The sequence below is a fragment of the Hesperophylax consimilis genome, chromosome 21 (genome assembly GCF_061612785.1).
Source record: "Hesperophylax consimilis isolate HC1 chromosome 21, BYU_Hcon_1.0, whole genome shotgun sequence".
Classification (NCBI taxonomy): domain Eukaryota; kingdom Metazoa; phylum Arthropoda; class Insecta; order Trichoptera; family Limnephilidae; genus Hesperophylax; species Hesperophylax consimilis.
The window spans coordinates 8393881-8416620 of record NC_142856.1 but is presented as its reverse complement, the minus strand read 5'-3'; the positions used below and the strand labels follow the sequence as shown (position 1 = coordinate 8416620).

At 34.5% G+C, this 22740-nt stretch overlaps 1 protein-coding gene and 1 pseudogene across 1 annotated transcript; one reads left to right on the top strand and one right to left on the bottom strand.

The window, feature by feature from the left end:
• Nucleotides 1-92: 92 nt before the first annotated feature.
• LOC149413582 (lipase 3 pseudogene) lies at nt 93-2200 on the top strand (annotated as a pseudogene).
• Nucleotides 2201-2550: 350 nt separating this feature from the next.
• On the bottom strand, nt 2551-22380 carry LOC149413581 (GDP-D-glucose phosphorylase 1). Its single transcript, XM_089644491.1, has 6 exons — nt 22036-22380; nt 14845-14986; nt 10661-10811; nt 9045-9147; nt 7704-8013; nt 2551-5227 (listed from the first exon to the last, which is right to left on the bottom strand). Exons 1-6 carry the CDS (start codon nt 22228-22230, stop codon nt 5115-5117), a joined length of 1014 nt encoding a protein of 337 aa, XP_089500617.1. The 5' UTR covers nt 22231-22380; the 3' UTR covers nt 2551-5114.
• Nucleotides 22381-22740: the final 360 nt, after the last annotated feature.

Below are 22740 nucleotides of genomic sequence, written 5' to 3'. Positions count from 1 at the left end.
ACATGCAAATATGACTATCTTCATACAATATGATACATAGATGTATATATTATGCATTTGAATTTTTCATAGGCAGTATCAATTCAGTTTGCATGGAAAGAGGTTGTCAGGCTTCCATAATAAAAAAGTGCGGGATTATTAATAATCACAATGAAACTATGCATTGTGTTGGCGGTGTTTTTAATATCATATTGTTTAGTGAATGTTAACTCCCAAAGTACTTTTGAAAAATGGCATCCAAAATATATAGCAGAAGTACTGGCTAATAGGACCAAAGACTTTTCTGGCCGCGTGCAAACTCAAGTGGGTGAGGCTTCAAAGAAAAGACAAGAAATTCAAAAAAGCATAACAGACTTCCTCGGAAATACGCGCGAAAATGTTTATAAGACAATTAGTGAATATCTAGAAAAGGCTGACAAAGCCCGATCGAACGCTATAGAAACCGTGTCAAAAAGTGTAGCCACTAATGTTTTAAATACCAATATGATAAATAAATACAATCCTGAGATGTATTTAGACACTGTTCAATTGATTTCCAAGAATGGTTATCCAGCTGAATCACATACCGTTCTAACAGATGATGGGTATCTTCTGACGATGCATCGGATTCCTCATGCCAGGGGAGCACCAGCGGGCTCATTCGGCCGCCAAGCCGTTCTACTTCAACATGGGCTGCTGGCCAGCTCTTCCAACTTCGTCACTAGCGGAGTGGAGAAGGGCCTGGCGTACATTCTCTCTGAAGCGGGCTACGACGTGTGGATGGGCAACTTCAGAGGCAACACATATTCCCGCTCTCACGTATCCCTGTCTATGAAAGATGCCGCTTTCTGGAACTTCACGTGGCACGAGTGCGCTATGTACGATCTACCGGCCATGATAGACTACATTAACGAGATAAAAGGAACAAATGACTTGCTTTACATCGGCCACTCGATGGGCACCACGACACTGTTTGCATTACTATCAACTCGTTTAGAATACAACGACAAAATGAAAGCTGCTTTTACAATGGCACCAGTAGCGTACATGACAGGAGTAAGAAGTCCTATTAAAATGCTGGCCCCGTACGCTAACAACATCGAGTGGATCGCCAAATACCTCGGAGCGGACGAATTTGTACCGCAAGGGGTGATATTCAAGTGGCTCGCAAGCGTTGGCTGCAAAGTAAACCGTTACAGCGAAGAGATTTGTCGTAATTTATTATTCCTCGTGGCGGGCTATGATCCTCAAGAGTTCAACGAAGAAAATTTTCCTATAATATTGAGTCACACACCTGCGGGGACTTCTACAAAGACAGTTCTTCACTTTGCACAAGAGATCCGAGATAAAGGAAAGTTCCAGCAATTCGACTACGGTGCGGAAAAAAATTGCATAGCTTACAATCAGACTACTCCTCCGGAATACGAAGTTCGCAAGATAACTTTGCCGATTGCTGTGATTTGTTCGTCCAACGATTTGCTGAACAGTATTAATGATTCCATGCTTTTGTACGTTCAGCTTGCAAATCCCATTGAGTATTATAAAGTTCCCATGGAGGAGTTTAATCACTTGGACTTCTTATGGGGAATCAATGCTCCGACACTCGTGTACGATAAAATACTCTCATTGATGAAGAGATACGAAATCAAAGAAAAACTTTTTTGGCCTATTTCCTTCAAATTGCAATATTCCTAGAATCTCAGAAGAAATACAACCTCATGGTAATTTTTACTGCGCTGAGCAATAATTGTGTCCTTCAACTGGCAGACTAAAGTGAACTCGAAGTATTAGATGTAACTACTTCATGATTTCAATATCTTTTAGTAGCTAAAACTACATAAACTGATTTGAGTGGTTATCGGCTCGTGACTTCGGTGTGATAGAGTGCTATGTTTGAAAAATTCGGTTTGTTGTTTGAAAATTTCAGTTTTGCCGTGCGCCGCATGGATTTCCTAAAAAATCTTCATACAAATAATCGATTTTTCGAAAAAAAAATAAAAATCGTTTTCAGCTACAACAACATTGCCATTTTTGTAATATTAGCACTCTAGTACACCCAAAAGTCGTGAGCCGCCACTATAATTGATGAATTCTCCCGCAGTGCACCAAATCAACTTCTAGTCTTTTTCATTTATTGTGATAATATTGTCATCAATGTAAAACAAATATTATATTTTTGTCTAAATTAATGTTTTTGAAGAAACCGAAAACTAAAAAATGTGTTGTTAGAAATACTATTACTAATATTTAAATAATTATTTATTTTACCAAATCCAAATTTTTAAATTAACCCTTCAGACCTCTGGCATATTTTTAATTTAAATTTTTCTTAAATTAAATTTTTTTTTTTTTAAATTGACCGTTAAAATTTATTAAAGATGCTGTCAGAAAGTCTGAGAGTTTATGTGTATTTCCGTTTCACAATAAAATCCAAATAAATTGTAAATTTCTGAACTCATTCAAAAACTAAAAACTATTTTTGAAAGGTGGATGAAATATGCTTTCAAATTTTATTATTAGAAATAAAAATTATTTTTAAAATATAAAATTTTATAATGCAAACATAAAAAGTTTAAAAAATGGCTCACCTTACATTTTTCCGTCTAAATACTGGACTAAAATTACTTATAACTAAAAAAAAAGACATTATATTATAAACATTATTGCCACCTCATTTCTTTGTCGTTTAATATAATAATAAATTATAAAAAAATTCACAACGTTTCATGAATTTCAATTGTAGTCGGAACTCTACATTTTATTTCTTCTGTGGTTAACTTCTAGATTTGAATATAAAGCGAGGTGTTTTTTTTTTCTTTCTAACACCGTTTAGTTAATATTTCTGGTGACCGTGTATCTCATCAAAATGACAGTTCAACACACTTACAAAAAATTATATAAAGTCATGAAAAGTGATGAAACAAAAACTAAGTAACTATTTAACCTAGTTTTTGTTTCATCACTTTTAATGACTACATCACTTTTGAAAGGTCTGTTTGATTGTCATATTGATGAAATATCATGGAACCCATATTTCTAACCATGACAGTAAGGTAGACAATGATTTGATTTGATATGAGCTGTTCCTATTTACGAACAAATTACGGGTAATAGCTGTATGTTCGCAAAACCGAACAAATTAACCTGAGGGGTTAACCTTCCACCAATGTCTTCAGAAATAACTTAAACTTCAATTCAACAAATTGAACTAAAAACATGAAATAATATTTATATCGTAAATGTTTAATTTTAAGAATATTTAAGGTCCTATCAATGACCTTTAATTTACTTATCTAATTTACTTTGAATAACAACTCTTTCAATAACATACATTATTTCACAATATTATACAAACCTTACCATATTATGTATTGGTTTTTTTTTACATTGACTCTACAGAGGAGGGCCTAAGGAAAATAATTTTCCTGAGGGCCTGTTTCATCTCTGTGGAGGATCTTTTTAAGGAAAGGAAGGAGTAAACCCGGATCTTGAAGAGTTGTAAGAGGGAGGAAACAAATCACACAGCCCAACTGTTAAACTCAAGAATTGGTCGTAGAAACGACCCGTTTTTATGTTTCCCAGCTGTGCACCGGTGTCAATGATGCCTGTTCCTCGCAGCATCTTCCATTGAAATACCGGTAGAATAAGGACAGCATTCCCACCCGATGACTGTGCTCTAAAAATTTGCTATCAGTTGCAATTGTAATTATTGCTAACCACCCGTTTCTGCACAGAGTCAAGAGTTTTTTTTGTACTCCTAATATTTATTTTTTATGTTGAATAGCTGATTGCAATATGCAATACACATTATCATGAATAATGATTCATTGAGTCATTTCTGTTAGTAAGAAACTGAATAAATGTCTCCTGAAATTGTAATAAAAATAAATTATGGTTATTTTCGTGAATATATCTGTTTAATTACCAATTACCAAGTAAGTTATTGTGTAGTATTTTTGTGATATGCACTAAATATCCAACTGCTTGGCATTCCCATTTGGGGAATGTTGTGAGGCTAAAGAAAGTGAGGGACGGGAAGGAGGGAAGTTTGAGAAGTACTATTCAGATCTGGTTATTAAGCATAGCTAAAGCCATTTCAAGCAATGTTTCTATTCTGAATGGTGGTCACTCATCGGGGCGATAGTGAAATATTACACAACATACTATAACATTTGTAATACATATTTAAATTCTATATTGGAAATAACTAATTCTTAACACATCAGTTCCAATTTTGAAAATGACGATAAAAATAATAATTATTATTTCTAAAAAATAATAAAAAAAAATTCTGTTAACCACTTGAGTGATGGCTACCCAAATTGAGGTAGGTGATTTTTAACAAATTAAAAATTAAAAAATTATAATTTTTAAAAACCTGGAATTAATGGTGAAATCTAGGTGTATTCATTGTCTTTAAACTGCAGTACAGTTCATACATTTCCGTATTAATATTCGGAAGTATGATGTTAATTAAATTGAATGGCTGAATTAAAAACCGAACACCCGCAAATCTCCATCGCTCAAGTGGTTATAAAGTTGTATTATAGGTAGGTACTTTATCGCTAGTTCTTGACACATTCCAATTTTTAAAACGACACTTAAATTCAAAACATATCCGAGTTCATTGAACCAAAGTTACAATCACTCACAGAGTGACAGACTCACAACCGAGATTAGTATCTGTGATAATCATCATCATGAAATTTAAATGGGATGGCGATGTACATTATCACGTAAGAGAGACAGAGCGTGTGCTAAATGGCCTAGAACTAAAAGGTATCAAGTCAGTGGCAACATTGGTTCATGGAATGCATTTCTAGCATGTATTTTCTATTCAATGCTTTTTAATTTGCATTTAAGACCCTTTCACTTTAAACAACAGTTAACATGAAAAACATTCTCAGTTTACAAATAGCTTGACAATATTTTAATTCTCTACTACCGTTGTATTACGTGAAAAATGTTGCTTGTTCAATGAAGGAGGCCTTAGCTAGAACATATGGAAACTGTGATGCCTGCAAAATAAAAATAAAATAAATCTATCTTCCTTTAACCATTATTTAATTTAATAAAAATATTATTTATGCACCTTTTATCACTGTCAAAATTAATAATAAAATAAAATTAACTAACTAAGAATACAGGCCCACAACTTGTGATTGTATATTGAGAAAAACTGATTTAGTAGTTTCTCGGAGGATGTCTGCAAGAAAATCGCTGGTTAACTTGTCGAATTCATCAGCACCTAAAAAAAGAATAAAAATTTTCTATTTATTTATTCACGCCTTATAGGTAAGTAGTTCAGGAGTACAATAATAAGTGTATAGTGCATTACATAATAAACTGAGTATGAACGATAATAATAATATTTGGATGATTTATGTAGCGCCGTTTTAGTGCAAGAGCACCTGAAGGGCGCTGTAAAAATATATAATACATATTTACAATGATCTATCTTATTGCTAACTATACAGGGTGTATCGGCACGTACCCGACAAACTTTAACCAGCTATTCCTTAGCATATTTGGAGTAAAAAATCTTATATGCACTTTGCTGTCCGGTAACGTTTTTTTTTAATAAAAAATTTACTATTCATATTTTCACCACAAGTCACCACTGTTTTATCCTTTGACAAAGTTTTAAAACCCATCTGGCAAATATTTTATTCGAATTCCGTTGAATAATGCACGTGTGTACCTATATTGGCGCACGTTTACAGTCACAACGAAATAGCACGGCACCATTCGTCTCATTTTTAACTATTATTATTTAGTGTGTGCGAAAGAGCGAAGACGCTTTTTGACATACTTGCTTATAACAGCTGTTGAACACGAAACGCAATGCCAATGACAGTGATGTAGTGTGGAAATTTTAAATTTTTTTGTTTTTAATTGAAAAAAAAATGCTACCGGACAGCAAAGTGCCCATAACATTTTTTACTCCAAATGTGCTAAGGAATAGCTGGTTAAAGTTTGTCGGGTACGTGCCGATACACCCTGTATGATGCTAAAATGAATGGTAGAAAAATCGGGGATGCCCGAAGAAGACATGGCATGACCAAGTGGATGAAATACTTGAGTTGTGATGTATCAAGAGTGAGAATAACAGAGAGGAATAACAGTGAATGAAGCAAGGAGTGTGTGCCAGGCGAGAGTTGTGTGGAGATCTACCCTCTCTGCCTACCCATACGGAGAAACGGCGTTAGTAAATTATGATTCATAAATCCACTGTTGTAGAATAAGTGCACATTTTCTTTAGGTCGCCGAGCCATCTCATCTGTGGGCAATCTCAAGTTTCTTTTTTCCAACCAAGGATGGCAATCAAATTTCAAGAAAATGCGTCACTCAAAAGATAAGAATCACGCAAAAGCCCGACAACACAAAATGCACAAAGAAATAAAAAATAATTATTAATGTGGTTTGTGGTTTATCAGTGCCATTAACATTAACTAAAATAAAAACATTAATTTTCTGAAATGAATACACATTATTACTGTGACATTTTTCACATTTCCGTAAACGCAAACGTGCTATAATGACGGAATTTTTTGTATGTGATCACTGCTCAAGAGTCCCAACTGCCCAAAGCCCATGTGACTATGGCAGCATTCCCATTTGGGGTATGTTGTGAGGCTGAAGAAAGTGAGGAGAGGAAGAGAATGGTTTCAAAATACCTGGCTAAACAGATCTGGTCATCAAACACAGCTAATGCCATTTCAAGCAACGTTTCGATTTGCGGCACATTCCTGAGTGGTAGTTACTCTCGGTATCGCCCTGGTGAAAGACATTCAGAATCGAAACATTATTTGAAATGGCTCTAGCTGTGCTTAGTGACCAGATCGGAATAGCCAGGGTTTTTCTTACCTTCCTCTTCCCCGTCTATTTGCTCCCATCACTCCCTTCACCCACGCAACATACCCCAGTGTGGGATGTCATAGTTCCACTGGCTCCGGCCAGTTTATTAAAAAATTTGAAGTCATTTTGTGTCCATGGCTACAAATAATTCCTCCATCACAACACACAAGGTTTTTTTTTTTATATTAACTCCACACAGGAGGCCCTGAAGAAAATAATTTCCCTCAGGGCCTATGTCATCTTTGGGGATGCTGTGTGGAGGGTCTTTTTGTGGAGAGGAAGGAGTGAACATGGGTCTTGAAGAGTCCCATGTTGTAGGAGGGAGGAAACACAGAGGCCGGCAGTTCGTTCCACAGCCGAGCTGTTGAACTTAAGAACGAATCGTAGAAGCGACCCGTTCTCATGTGACAAATGTCAACCGTGTACATATGTTGGGCGCGCGTTTGGCGTGTATCTCGACTACGCACCGGTGCCGAAGGGATCAATGACGCTAGTTCCTCAGAGCATCTTCCATTGTAATACCGATAGAACAAGGACAGCATACCTACCTGACGCCTGTGCTCTAAAGATTGCAGTCCGTTTGTTAAGATTGGGGAATCTATCAAACGGACCGCCCGTTTCTGCACAGAGTCAAGGGTTTTTTTCAAGGTGCTTTCAATTTTTTGCAAATATGTACTCAGAACTTAAACGATTACAAAGCTGGCCGTTTCAACACTATCTATCCTGCTGATCAGCATGTTTTAATACAGTATAAGTGTTTTAGTGAGACTTCATGGATCACATATATGTGACATTGGCGAAACGGGGATAGTCGTCGACGTATCACACCTGTGACAGTCGATTAGATCAGGTAAAAGGTGACTTACTTCTGACGGGAAAATGTCCAGAGAATTCGCAAACGGCCAGACTTATACCGGACAAGTCTTTAATTCCCACAGAGCTCTCTCTCGCCCACACAAATATCCTCAGAACAGAGTCAGGAGACCCATCCAAGGAATCTCCGCTCATCATGTACAAGTTATGGGCTATGTTGTTGTCCAGCAAGAAGGAAGTCAGCTTGTATATGTGCAGACAGATGCTGTCAATCTCGCCCCTCTTCTTTATTTGAAAGCAGAATCCTTGGGCTGGATAGTCCTCGGTGATTGTGTATACGGGTCCCTTCAAATGGTGACATTTCTGAAAAAGAATTGTAAACATTATACATATTTATTTATGTTCAATAAATTTAACACGCTTTACGCGGGCGGAAACTAAAGTAAAGTTTAAAAAATTCACGCTTTTGTTTTAAAACACAACATACATCTATAAAATTAATGCATTTCAATTTATTATTTCAATGAATTATGTTAACGTAGCATTCATCATACTCCAGCAATAAAATCAAAGCATGTTTGTAATACGTCTCCATAAACTGAAGTTAAAGTCAGTGCTAGGTCAATAGTGTAATGTTTTTTCAAACAAAGTACTTATGTATTTCTTGCATAGAAATACGCAAGTATCCTGTACTCGACGCTTCAAGTATCATGGCGACTACCGCCATACGCCTGCGCGGAGGTTAATTGCCGATAGTTTGTAAATGGCGGAGCAGTTGATACATATGACAGTCTCATCGTCATTTGTGTCAGACATTGTGTAACAATGCTTGTGCTTTACATCAATGCTACGAACAAAACAGTCAACAAAAAATGACAGCTATAGCACGTACAGAAGTTGTGAGTGAAGTTACGAAAGCTAGTTTTGACGTATCGAGAGGTGAAGGTGGCGACGCGGGTCTCGTGATTCCAGTAGTGTAAGTAAGACATGTAAGTACGGACTGAATACACGACATTAGTATCAGATACATGTGTATTCCTGAGGAAGAAGGGACTAAATGTAATGATTAATTACACATTAAACGGCTTTAACCGGTAGGTACCGGCGAGAATATTAAATAAATAAAAATACATTTTTGTTAAGGCCAACGTGTAGACAATACCATACTTGATAAAGTGACATTTTGATTATTGTAGTAGGACTGGTATAAACGGTAGATCGACTCATCGCGCATAAAGTATGTTTAATCCACAACTTTTGGTTGCAGAGTCAAAAAACTTACCACTCTGCGTGGGGGCTGAATAAATAATTTTACCGTGTCAAGGTGATACCGACAAAATACATATTATTATCAAATTTGTTGTTTGGAGAATGATTGCCTACTGAATACTCACAACTGTCTCGGTGGGGAGTCTGTGATTGAGGATCAGCAGGTGATAATGCAGGTGATTAACGGAGGCCATAGCACACAGGCTGTTGAAGCCGATTCTCAGATTTCTAAAATAAAAATTATGTATAAATTAAAATCTCAACTCAACATATTTTGACATAAGGTCGGAGTATTTCCGATTTACAGGAATATTTCCGAATGTATGTGAAAACAAAAAACTGCTCTCAAAAGATGATAAGATACGCTTTCAAATTTAATTATTATATTTAAAATATAATTTTAGATATATTTAAATTTTTAATGTGAACATAAAAAAATAATTTACTGGCCCACCTTAGGTTTTTAATAAATAAAATTATTGATAACAAAAAAATATTTATAAAAACACCTGCATTTTATTAGACAAATGTATTACAGACGTTATTGTCACAACACTTTTTTGTTGTTTCATATAAATATAATTAGTAATAAAATCACAAAGTTTCATAATTTTTTTTCAAATTGCGTTTGAAACCTTTGTTTTCTTTAAGGTGCACATTTTAATTCTTTTGCGGTTAACTTCTAGATTGGAATATAAAGCGTGGTTTTATCTCTTTTTAACACCGTTTAGATCGTATTTCTCACCATGACAGTAAGGGAGATAAAACAATTTTTATATTTATATGAGTTGTTCACAAATGCGAACAAAGCCCTAATAAAACAGAAACTCTCTAATGGTGTAATGAAAGAATACAGTATTTCAATTAAACAAAAACTAGGTCAAATAGTTACCTATCTAAACTATTTCACCTAGTTTTTGTTTCATCACTCTTCATGACTTTATATCACTTTATAAAGGTGTGTTTAATTGTCATTTTGATGAGAACTAACTCATTAATGAACTAACTAACCATCACACCTTTTCCGCAGGGGTAGGCAGCAGTGACTTTTGGGTGTACTAAAATTCTAATAATACAGAAAATGGCATTAGTGATGTTGTTGTAGTCGAAAACGTTTTTTTTTTTTTTTTAATTCGGCTTTTCAAAATACGAATTTTTGAAAAAAAAAAAAAAATTGACTAAAAGTCACGAGCCGTCACTGGTAGGCAGAGAGGACGGACCGCCAAAGAACTCGGTCTTGGCACACACTCATTGCCTCATTCACATGATTAATTAAATAATAATAATAATATTATCAGTGTTGTTCTAGAAATAATTATTTACTATTAAAAAATATCTAACCTATTAACATCAACCTTACTTTTGTGTTGCAATGAGTAAAATGTTATCTTTTGTTACATTATAGGCGGAATTCTTTGTTATGGCTATAAAAGCAAATGACTCAACAAAAATATTATGATAAATTTAATTACATCAACTCAAACCACAATCAATTCCAGTTGTGTGTCAAACCATAAAAAATAAATCGTTAAAATAATAATAAAAAAACAACAATAAATTTAGAATACTTCTAGTATCACCACATGGTTCAATTCCTCTGCTAGCTACGTCCTCCAACATTGCATAAGCAACATTTTTAATTTTTCAAATATTGTCAAATTATTCATAACCAGGAAATGTTTGTCTTTCTTTTTAAAAATAATTAAAAAATAATTCAATAAAATATGAAAAGGAATTGTACCCATTAGAGCTGATGAACATGATGTGTGTTGCTAGAATCAAACTCCTCAGCGTAATGACCTGCGGTAGGCAATCTTCTATGTTAGGACAGAGGAGGCTGTGACCAAAGCATATCGGACTGGAGTTTATCACCAGCATATCCCTTGATGACTCTGAAATATAAAAAATACAATTTAACATTCAAAAATAGTATGTACAATACATATTATATTACCGTTTAGTGAATCACTTTAAATTGAATTAAATAACGTAAAACACCTAATTGAACCACTAATTTTTTTATAAATAATAACTTTACTACCTGGCGTCACCTGGTATCAACACCCTTACATTATTTCGACGGTCCTGAAGAACAACGTCGGATTTGCAAATTGTAGTTTTGCAGAAAAGCTGTTTAAAGTTTCGTTTCTGCATTTTACTGTTTTTGAGATCAATTAAGTATAGTGTTGTTTTGATAGGTGGGTCAAATCCCAGCACCGCAAAGAATGGGAGAGGGCACCTGGGTATCTATTCCCGAGTCTCTACCACGAATTACTCGCTATGCGCCATCTACGAACGAAAATCTCTACGACTTTTGTCATAAGTTCTATATTTATACATTCTTGAGTGTCGCACGGTTGAAGAGATGACTGTGTTGGCAACCCTGTGAATATTGTCTATGTTTCTGATGTGTTTGAGGTTTCTATGGAGTTAATTTTAAATGTCAAAAACAAACCGTTGCCGCGTCGTTCTGTCAACGTTTTTATTTGCTACCGCACTTTTTTCTGAAATGAATGGCGGTGGTGGATACATATCGAAATGCCAGAAAAATCTTTTAATAGAGCTGGTTGGTGCAGACGCAGAGTTGATGTCTGGCAAATTTTCATCTATTTTCACCATCAGGGAATCCAGAAGAAGCTGGACAGAGATCGCCGAGAAGACCCGAGTGGTTAAAACAACTTTGCAGAACTAAACGAATCCGATACCAACTTCGAAAAGCGCGCGGGAAACGATTTTTTTTTTTTTGTACAAGGCAATTCACCAGGATGCAATGAGATTTTGACAGTTTTGCCGATCTCTACTGCTTTGACCCACTCGTTGTTTAAGTCGAATGAATTTTGACGTATGGCGTGTAGTATGTACTTTCGGTGAGACTCAAGAATAACAAACTCTACCAGTGTATGTACTTTTGGCGGAAATTGCGAGCGATCGAGACTGGGGAATAGATACCCTGGAATGAGACAATCCAAAGCACTTGTAAAAGGACCAGACCCTAGACGAACCAAGAAACTACTCGATATGGACAGAAACTCACTGAGGGAACTGGTAGGACTACTAACGGGACACTGCCATCTCAGGAGACACATCCAGATATTGGGAGTGGAAAACACCAATAGATGCAGGAAATGTGAAGAGGATGAAGAGACTCCAATTCACCTATAGTGCCAATGTCCTGCCCTGGTGGGAACTAGGCTCAGATACCTGGGGAGACATACAGTCGAACCAGAAGACATAGCCATATACCCAATGACAACCCTGGTGAACTTTATTAAAGGGACCGGGTTGTTGTTAAAGGATTGAGGTAAAATGGGAGATAGCATAATGGGCCAATGGGCTAAGTGCTCACAGGAACTACGTGTAAACCGTCTCCGCTTAAAAAAAAAATTAGTGTTGTTTGATATTTTGGACTAACCTATGCATTTAATTGGAGAAATATATTATAAAAAACAGTAAAAATGTAGAAACGAGACTTTATACCTCTCTACTACAAAACTACAAATTTGCACATTCGACATTGTTCTTTGGGACTGTCGATATATTTATACTTATGCAATACATGGTGTCCGGAAATTAGTGGTACAAGCAGGAAAATTGGTGAATCTACATCACATTTGGAGTAGATTAAGTAGATGGAGTAGATAAAATGCGTCGAAACTTAGACCCTTTAGTTGCCAAAAAATAAAAGTAATGAAAATGCTCAGATCGGAAAAAATAAGTTTTTTGTCTATGTGATTTAGATTCACCAATTTCCCGCTTGTACTAGTTTCCAGATACCATGTATAGAAAGAGAAACATTCCCGGGATACAATTTGCCAATATCTGAATTCCTTCCACATAAGTTCATGATTATAAGTGGAAAATTTTGCTTGTGCAATGATGGAGGACTTAGCCAGCAGAGGCTTAAATCTGCGACCTTTTTTAAAAACAATTAATATTGAGTCTAATTTTTTCACACCAAAATGGATATTTCAGAGATCTTTTATAGATAAGATGTTGTGAAAACTGAATTGCCTGTGAATAACAATAAAATTTGATTTTAAAACTCCTAAATTGATATGATGAATGAATGATATTTTTGCTTCTTTTCCAGAATTTATTTTTTTCTTGTAGCATGCATATTGCACAGCTTTACTGCATCTGTACACCCATGGAATGTATTCATCTTTAAATTCTGATGCATATTGCACAGCTTTACTGCATCTATACACCCATGGAACGTATTCATCTTAAACTTTTCTGATGATGAAAAATAACAAGTGGATTTCAATAAACCAAAGCAAACAAACACAACAACAAGAAAAAAGCAAGTTTTTTGTACCAAACGGCATTTAACATTCTCAAACCGGATTGGATTCAAAGTTTCTACCACCAAACAATGTCATATTGAAAAGCATTTAGGTGCATTTCTCTCGTTAAGCGTGCAAAAAAACATAATTTAACACCTTTGCCATATTAACACGCTTCCGGCGGGAAGGATAGTTCTATTTTTACGCTGGTCCTACTTAAATGGCGGAAAAGCCATTGCTGTCTGAAAATTTCAAATAAATATTTTATATTAATCTATCCCACTATGTGTATATGTATTTTAAAATGTGAACCAAGTCTTCCCCATCTTCAAATCCTTGTCTTTTGTGTGGAAGAATATTTTATTTTATATGTATACACATTGGTAAAAACATCATAACTATAAAATTATTGTCTGAAATTAAAGCCTAATTTTGTAATACAACTCCATAAACTGAAGTCAAAGTCAGTGTTGGTCCATTTTGTAATACAACTCCATAAACTGAAGTCAAAGTCAGTGTTGGTCCATTTTGTAATACAACTCCATAAACTGAAGTCAAAGTCAGTGTTGGACCATTTTGTAATAAAACTCCATAAACTGAAGTCAAAGTCAGTGTTGGACCATTTTGTAATACAACTCCATAAACTGAAGTCAAAGTCAGTGTTGGACCATTTTGTAATACAACTCCATAAACTGAAGTCAAAGTCAGTGTTGGACCATTTTGTAATACAACTCCATAAACTGAAGTCAAAGTCAGTGTTGGACCATTTTGTAATACAACTCCATAAACTGAAGTCAAAGTCAGTGTTGGACCATTTTGTAATACAACTCCATAAACTGAAGTCAAAGTCAGTGTTGGACCATTTTGTAATACAACTCCATAAACTGAAGTCAAAGTCAGTGTTGGGACATATTATGTTTTTTTTAATTATTTTTTTAAGTAGTATGTACCACACATCAGCAAGAATTATATGAAATTAAATCATAATTTGTAACAATATGACTCTATATTCTGAAGTTAAAATCGGTGTTGGGTCATTTAATGGTTTTTTCATGAGTAAAAAATGTAATTATTTTATTAAATTACAAAAGATTATTCTTTTCACTTGACCAAAATCATTAAACATACTAATTTCAGCTATCTGGTGCGCTTTAGTTATTCCTGCGTGAAATCTGGTTCAAAGAACACAAATTTGTTTTAAATTTAGGTGTCACAATGAAATATAATATGTTTTCAACAAAAAATCATATAATTGCCAATTTCAAAATTGGGGCTGATTTGTCGAGAATTCAGACTATCCTGTGATTTCATTGGTCTGCGCTAGTTAGGTACTAAAATAAAGATAAAAATTGACACTTCTAATGCCATAAATGTACAGATTTATTGCCCATTCTACAGGCTTAAAATGGCGTCCATTTGATAAAATATCCCTTCCACACAAAGGTAAGACAATAAGGAGAACTTTTATTACTTTTTTATTAATAAACATACAGTTAACAAAAATGATATAAAAGGCCTTTTCCGCCATTAAAGTAGAAACGGTGTAGTTTACCGCATAAAGTGTGTTAATATGTAATATCAATTGTGGTAGATTATGTCCAAATATGAAATAAAGCTATATTTCAGAGCAGTAGGTAACCTTGAGTTTTTGTTTGTTTAATTTGAAACAAGTTTTCCTTTTCGGATATTTTATTGAAATTGAACTTATTGGGATCAAACTTCTGTTTCAATGATTTTATCTCTTCGGGTAATCGCCGTTTAGATGATCTATCGGGATTAAGCTAAAAAAAATGGATAAAAACAAAGTTCATTATATTGTTAGTAAGGAAGGTGCTATCAACATAAATGTAAATGGCAATCAGTAACCTTGCGTTAACACAACTTTTAACAACAATTTTTTTAAATATTTTAAATGGAGATGCTGTCATTTGTAGCTAAAACCATCTAAAATATGAATAAACAGCATCATCTCTATGAACATCCCAGTGTGATTCATAAATGTTCTCCACTGGCTGCGTTCCCTCGCCATTCACCTCCAGTCCTCGTTCCTTCCCGTCCTGCCCCAATCCTCTTCCACGTGGTCCTACAAATCTCCTTCTGAGGTCTCCCAGATCTGCTTCTTGGGAGTTTCCACTAGGGCACCCACAGTGTTCCATCATCTGACATTGCATGGTCTACAGAATATTACGATGATCGTACAAATATAAAGACGTTAAAGCAAAGTTACTGTATTTAAATTATAATGTTATATCACAAAATTTTTACTTTCAACCGTAAACAAATCGAGGGCTTAAAGTCAAACAACGTTATCTACAAAAAAACATGTCAATACAAATTATTGGTAAGTCTTTTTGTAGATAACTTTCATATAATAGCTTATATGAATGGTTGTTATAGGGTTAAGCCCTTATATAATTTGTAGGTTTTTTGTGGATAACGTTGATTGACTTTAAGCCCTCAAAATCAAGTTGGACATCCACCCTGCGAGTCTTGATTTAGACATTTTTAATGTATCATTGTTTTTTTCGACAAAGAAAGATATTTGGGTAAACTTTTAGAACAGCTGGCCACGACGCATAAGATGAATATCTTTTTAGAAAAAATAATTTGATCTAACTTAATTACCATAAAAAACAACTATTTGCATTCGGGGGGATATAAAATAGTACATTTAAAATTACAATTATATAAAATGAAAATTTGTTTTTATATGGGATAACATATTGTTATGTCAGTATTTCTGATATTTCGTATTAAATATAAAATAGTTTTTTAGGAAATTTCTTTCATATTTAAAAAAAAAAAGGTAAACTTGTAGAATTCCGCTGCATGCAAAAGCTATTTAAAATAACAACACTCGATTTCAACTCTGTAATAACCTATTGTGTCTCACAATAGGTTATTAAGGTTTAGTTAGTTTACTAAATAGGTTTTTAGGGTTTAGTTAGAGGTATTTTAATAATTTATGTGTATTTCCTAACCTGAGAACTTAAAACACTTTGTCTGGGAAGGGTATTTCTACCTTTTACGCCGGTTCTGCTTAAATGGCAGAAAAGGCATTGCTGTCCAATAATTTTACATAATTTTTTTTTACCAATATCTTTGTATGGGTCCCAACTATATGTACAAGTATATAAAAATGTGAACCATGTCTTACCATATCTTTATATCTTTTGTATGTAAGAATATTTTATCAAAAGTAAACTATATAGTCCAGTCAGTGGGGAGTTTTACCTTGCAAAAGGTTAGGTAGTAGCGATTTTGATATATGTTGTTAAGATTGGGACTCTAAGGAAAAAAAAAAGTTTTCGACCTTGGGAGGGTCGAGCTCGACCCGCCATCTTGGATTGAAGGTGCCAAAATTTGTTTTTTTCAAAATAATTGTGAAGTGGTCGTTTTTACAACCAAATTGTGGAAAGCAAACTTAAAGACAACTAAATTACCTACATTTTTTGTTGCAAGTTTTTTTTTGTAAGTCTAATAGGTAACGAGTTACAGTGGCGGAAATGTGAATATTTTTCTAAAAATGATGAAATTCTTAACTTTGTAATTTTTTCGGGTTATTCATTACATAATTATAATAATTTTGTTAATTCATTTCCACACCACCATGAGGTGGGGAACATGGTGCATTTTTTTATTGTGGTATCCCCAGTAGGTCTACTCCACAGATATACCAGCGATGGTAGATTTCGAAATTATATTACATTACTATGAATTATGTTACTATAAATTATGTTACTTAATAACAGTCTTCGTCATCAATGTCATCATCTAACTCATTGCCTGTGATACTGAGATTCTGGGCTTCCATTGACAAAATCTCTTCTTCTTCGTCCTCGACATCGATGTGAACCTCTGGCGAATTTCGGCATGTTTGACCATTACAGCACCCACATACAATAGAACACTTCAATCCAGCTTTCATGTAGCTACATGCAACGCCGCATCCTTTTTTACAATAATTGCATGAAATAAATTTTAATAAAGTCTCGGGTGCTGGTTTCTTTGTCATTCGTACTGGAACAAGCCCGTTGGTGTCACGTTTCCAGCCCCAGTTTCTGGATTTTTTTGGATTCCATACCATTTTTGGACTTGATGGTACGTTCTAAATGCATGGTACCGTGCAGCGTCGTTCGTTGGTGGCAAAGAGGCAAGATTGAATTTGCTTTTTGCTGTCGACTTTGCAAAACGTTTGTAGCGGACTTCTTCCAAGGTTTCCTTATCCATGTCACCCCCGTACAAGCAACAAGAAAGCGTGTTCCTGCAACTGCTATGTCTTCTGGTGTTGCATCATGTTGTTTGAAGATTCCTATCATGGCATTGAGTCTTGTGTCGTTTTGCACAAGCGAACAAAATTTTGTTTTTCCTTGGTTGAAGAAGGACGATGTTGTATCGCAGCCGCTAAAGGCATGAAGAAACAGAATATTCTCAGCCGCCTCTTTGTATTTCACACTATTCGCGGAATACAGTCTTTCAAAAGTTTTGCCTCTCCCGGGTTTGTGAAGATATATACTACTTTTGGGTGGTGCTAATGCTGACAGCAAAACTAGGAGATCAACGTCTTCGCCAATAATGAAAACAGCGTCATATGATGAGCACAAGGAAATCGCAGTATTGACAATAAACTCATCAGCATCTTCTTCAGCCTGCTTAACTGTAAAATCATCCTGTATAAATTGCTTTGTAAGCATCGAAATCAGACGGAGTTTGTTATTTTCATTGGCTAAAAATCTTTCTTGTGAAACTTGAACTGGCATTGTTTCACCGAAAAGAACATTTGCAGACATGAGCATCCAGGCAACGTCCTGTAACCAGGATTCAATCAGTGTTGCCAAGTCAGCTGTAGACTAGGATCCCACTATAACAAATCAACGTCATCGAGCACACGGATGATGCTATATAAGTATATTGTAACGTAGAAATACGTTAAAATGATATTGTGTAATATGTTGGTACAAAATTTATAAAGAAAACTGGGGTTTTACAATTTTTTGTCAAAATTTTCTTCTTTCAACCGCTGTAACTCGTTATCTATTAGACTTACAAAAAAAACTTTGTACAAAAAATGTAGGTAATTTAGTTGTCTTTAAGTTTGCCTTCGACAATTTGATTGTAAAATCAACCACTTCATAATTATTTTGAAAAAACCAAATTTTGGCACCTTCAATCCAAGATGGCGGATCGAGCTCGACCCCCCCAAGGTCGAAAACTTTTTTTTTTCTTTAGAGTCCCAATCTTAACAACATATGTGAAAATCGCTACTACCTAACCTTTTGCAAGGTGGAGCCCTTTTTTATCCCCCACTGACTGGACTAATATTCAAACCCGTAGAACTGATAATACATCCTTCCACTTATTGCACCGGAAATGCCGAAGTTTTGTTGCTTTTTTTTGTAATGATTTGACAAAAAAAAAACTTTGTAATGTTATAAAAAATATGTACATTTTTTAGAATTGCAACATAACAATATGGCCAAACACTGACAATAACTTCAGATTATGGAGTCATATTAAAAAAGAAGGCTTAATTTCAGACAACAATTTTATAGTTGGGGTGTGGTGAGTACTATGTAAAAAATTTCATTAAAATATATGTATTATTTTCAAAGATATACCTGTTTAAAAACTAAATCCATTTTCTCGAATGGGACCCTTGTTCTCACCCATATAAAGTGCGTTAACTTTGATTGAAAAAAAAATTGAACTTTAATGCATCTTTTACCATCTCCCATGACATAAATAGTTATTTATCGTAGTAATTAAGTTGAAACTAAGTGATATTGATATTTTTTGCATATTAAGCGTGCACCGGAATTCGACAAGTTTATCAAAAATTTATCTTAACTTTACTTTTGACGAATACATTTTTATCAAAATTTTAACTTAATTTTTTACTAAAAATTTTGGTCGATCTTACCAGTGGCGGCTAGTGCTTACAAAAATTGGTGGTGCGCTAAAAATCTTGGACATACCTACGTACTGTAATTAAAATAAATTTTATTATGAAAACTCCTACCTATTTGTAGATTATGTCGATCCTCCGTTATTTCTAACTGACTAAGACGTTGGTGACCCTGGAGTTGCAGTCCAGTATATATATATATTGAATTAGGCGTTTTTCAATGCTCAGCACTGACAGAGCATCGAGTCTTTACTTATATCACAGGGACTGTACACAATTTAGTATACTCGAAAAAGCATCCGAAAATAGTTATAAAATAGATATTTACCCATCGGCATTTGTAAACAGTTTATTCCTTAATTTAAATATCCAAAAAAATGCCTATTTATAGAGGCACAAAAATAGAGTTCAGGAAAATTTGTTGTTTATTCAGGAAACTTATCACAATGGAGTAACTTAGCTGCTGTTAGGTGATATGTCTTCATTATTTTTAATCTTACTTACATTGCTTGCTTACATTGCTAATGCTGGCTAAACCTTATGAGATACCTTAAAATAATGTACTACGAAATTGTATATCTTAAAAAGGCCTACAGAAAAGTCCATAGTGGTATATGTCTATGTCCTAAGGATAACCCCCAGCAACGCCAGGTAAACGGCAGCTAGTTACCTATAAAACTTCTTTCAAAAACCAGACTTAGTTTTTTGGTTTTTGATTTGCACTCCTATAATACGAAAAATGGGCCTGGTTCATAGACATATGAATATTAGTAGACCTGCCCTAAGTGATTAAAAGCGTATTATTCCCCACTCCCCATACCGGTTCCATTGGAGCCGGCTGGGCTCGCGTATGGCTTCCCGTGAATCTTGAGAATGTGACGTCGTCATTCTTGTTCGAACTAGCGTCGAGCTATGGTCGAGGCATTTTACGAAATAACACGGCAAAATGGTGGCTTGTGATATGAAAACTTGTAAAAATAGATGTGAAAAAGAGAATAAACCCAATTGTCGTATTACATTCCATATGTAAGCATTATTTTAAGCTTATTCACATCGTATAATATGGATCAGTTGTAGAAACATATACTATTACATCGAGATACATCTGGACGCAAAATACAAAGCCGTTTGTATAAGAATCAGGGATGTGCCTTCGCCTTTTGCGCTTTAGGTACCACGTGTTAGGTACGCGCTTGTTTCGTATGTACGGTACTGCTGGAACGAGAAGGAGTGCATATCACGTAATGCGCTAGGTTATACCGAGTGGCGATGTGTGATAGAAAATCATGTTTTTTGTTTTTAATTGAAAAAATGTCATCGGATGTCCAAATTTTTACTCCAAATATTCTTAGGAATCGCTGGTAAAAACTGTGTGTATATAATTTCTTTTTTTTTTTTAGTTGTTTTACTTTTCTTTCTTAAAGATTTCAATATATTATTATTAATAGGAACATAGCGGTTGTGACAACCCTCCAACATTGGTCGAATGTAGCGATTCCCAAGTGTGCGCATCGTTGTTACTGGGAAGTAAATTATGAACACTTATAAAAGTGTCTTAACTAAATACGTAAACAAAATATTCGATTTTTTTTTTTTTTGTTTTTTTTAAATGGAGTTCTACAAATTAAACTTAATAACAATAAATAAAATATTCCACTCTGAAAATAGAAGAAATTTTTTTTGCCGAATTTGGACTTCGCAAATTTGTTCATAACGTGGCGAGTAATTTGCGCTCCCATGTAAAAATGTCTATTCATTCAAAAGCAGATTTTACTTTTAAGAACTAAATGGTGATATTAAAATGCGAGATGCCTATATACTGTCAGATTGATTTATTGACGAATCACAGTCAGCTTTACCCCCTTCGTTCTTCAACAGTTGATTTTACCCCTCACCTTTAATTTCTAGTCTATATATTCATATGTCTGTGGCCTGGTTCATCGAATTGTTTTTTTTTTTTAAATCAATGTTAATAATAGAATTCATTTTTAATTTTTCCAGTCGCTTCCAAAAAATGAATCTTAATGACATATTGACCTGGCACAGCGTGTCTGCATTGTGTGTGTGTTGGTTTGAACGAAACATTGACTGAAGACAGTAGATGTTAAAATAGAGACACAATGTCAACAACAATATCACACAAACATGTCCCGGTGAAAAAGCTAGTAACAAACTGTTCCTTTTGTTGTGGTAGAAAAATTTCGAACACCGTCCTCCCTGGGTTAATAATTTTGCAAATCAATGTACCTACCTACGATTTCGACTAGATAACTAGATATTTCTTTATTTATAAAACATGCCTAAACACCTTTATTTTATTTTTCGAGGTCGGCCAAAATAGTATCTACCTAGTATTTGCATAGAGAAATGGTAAAAATTCTAGCCACACAGGAATACCAACGTAAGAAAATGTCATTAACAGAAATTATTCTGGCTGTCATCCCACACAACGTAAGCGAATTTTCATTTTACATAATTAAAAATTAAAAATTTCCCAAATGCAGTCAGTTTCCTTTTATAGTAATTAAGGTAAATCAAAAGGTTTTATTTAAAAATATTTCGAATTATCGGTGGCCAGCGATCCCGAATATTTACCATATTATATTTAATGGCCTTTTACTACTCATATTAATTGGGGGTAAAATTCGGTTTATGGGAGTCACTCGAATAACCGAAATTGAACTTGATTTAGACTAATTTAGTGCTGGGGAATCCGAATCTGTAAGAATTAGGTGGGGGTCGGCACTATTAACTGAATACTCCCGTAAATACACGACTCCCATAAACCGAATTTTTTCCTTAATTGGTAATCATGAAAGCTTTTGGAATAAATATTTTTAAAAAGTATAGAAAATCATTGTTTCTATATTATTAAGATTTCAATATTTTTTTAGTAGATGTGGAATAATTTAATATCAATATTACCTGCAAAAGGAATTCATATTTGCCGGGCAATATTTTTTCACTCTGTATAGCGAGCGTGTAACGAAACACTCCCGGGATTTTATGAAGTTCCGTCCATTTTTTCCTGTAGACATCATCAAAATTATCGTGTCTTCTGGAATATTCGTTCAAATCCTTGCTGAGGTTAGAAAACTGATATTCAAATGTTAAGGACATTTTGCGGCTTTAGATTTGTGATTGATCAGTTAGTATAATAATTCAGCAACTCGGGCAAGCTAAATAGGTAATTGATTATAGCAATTTAGGAAGCTTTAATTAAACAATCATAATAGATCAGTGATAAAACCACATTACAATAATAGACATGGCGGTTAACAAGTGGTAATGTCAAAAACAGCTGATTTGTTGTGGTATTGCCATAAGTAGAATATCGAAGGGGTGGTGACTCTGATCGATATTATTATTGCATTTTTGTTATTTACGACATAACAATTGCTTTAGTTCTTAACTGTAGAGAAAAAAATGTATTCTCAAACAAAAAAAACTTTCAACAACAAGACTAAAAATTCATGCCACAAATAATAAGAAATTTCTTCCACAATACGGATTCTCATATAGAAAAAAATATTATGTTATTATGTAAATGAACATAATTGTACAGATAATTAAATTATGAAAATCTTTATGTAAAATCGATTTTTGTAATTAACGACGATTTATTTGGAA

Coding starts and splice junctions, on each gene's coding strand:
- LOC149413581 (XM_089644491.1), bottom strand. CDS start 22,230: ATGTCCTTAACATTTGAATATCAGTTTTCTAACCTCAGCAAGGATTTG. Junction 8,014..9,044: donor GACTCCCCACCGAGACAGTT/GTGAGTATTCAG, acceptor ATTCTTTTTCAG/AAATGTCACCATTTGAAGGG. Junction 5,228..7,703: donor TGGACATTTTCCCGTCAGAA/GTAAGTCACCTT, acceptor TTCTTTTTTTAG/GTGCTGATGAATTCGACAAG.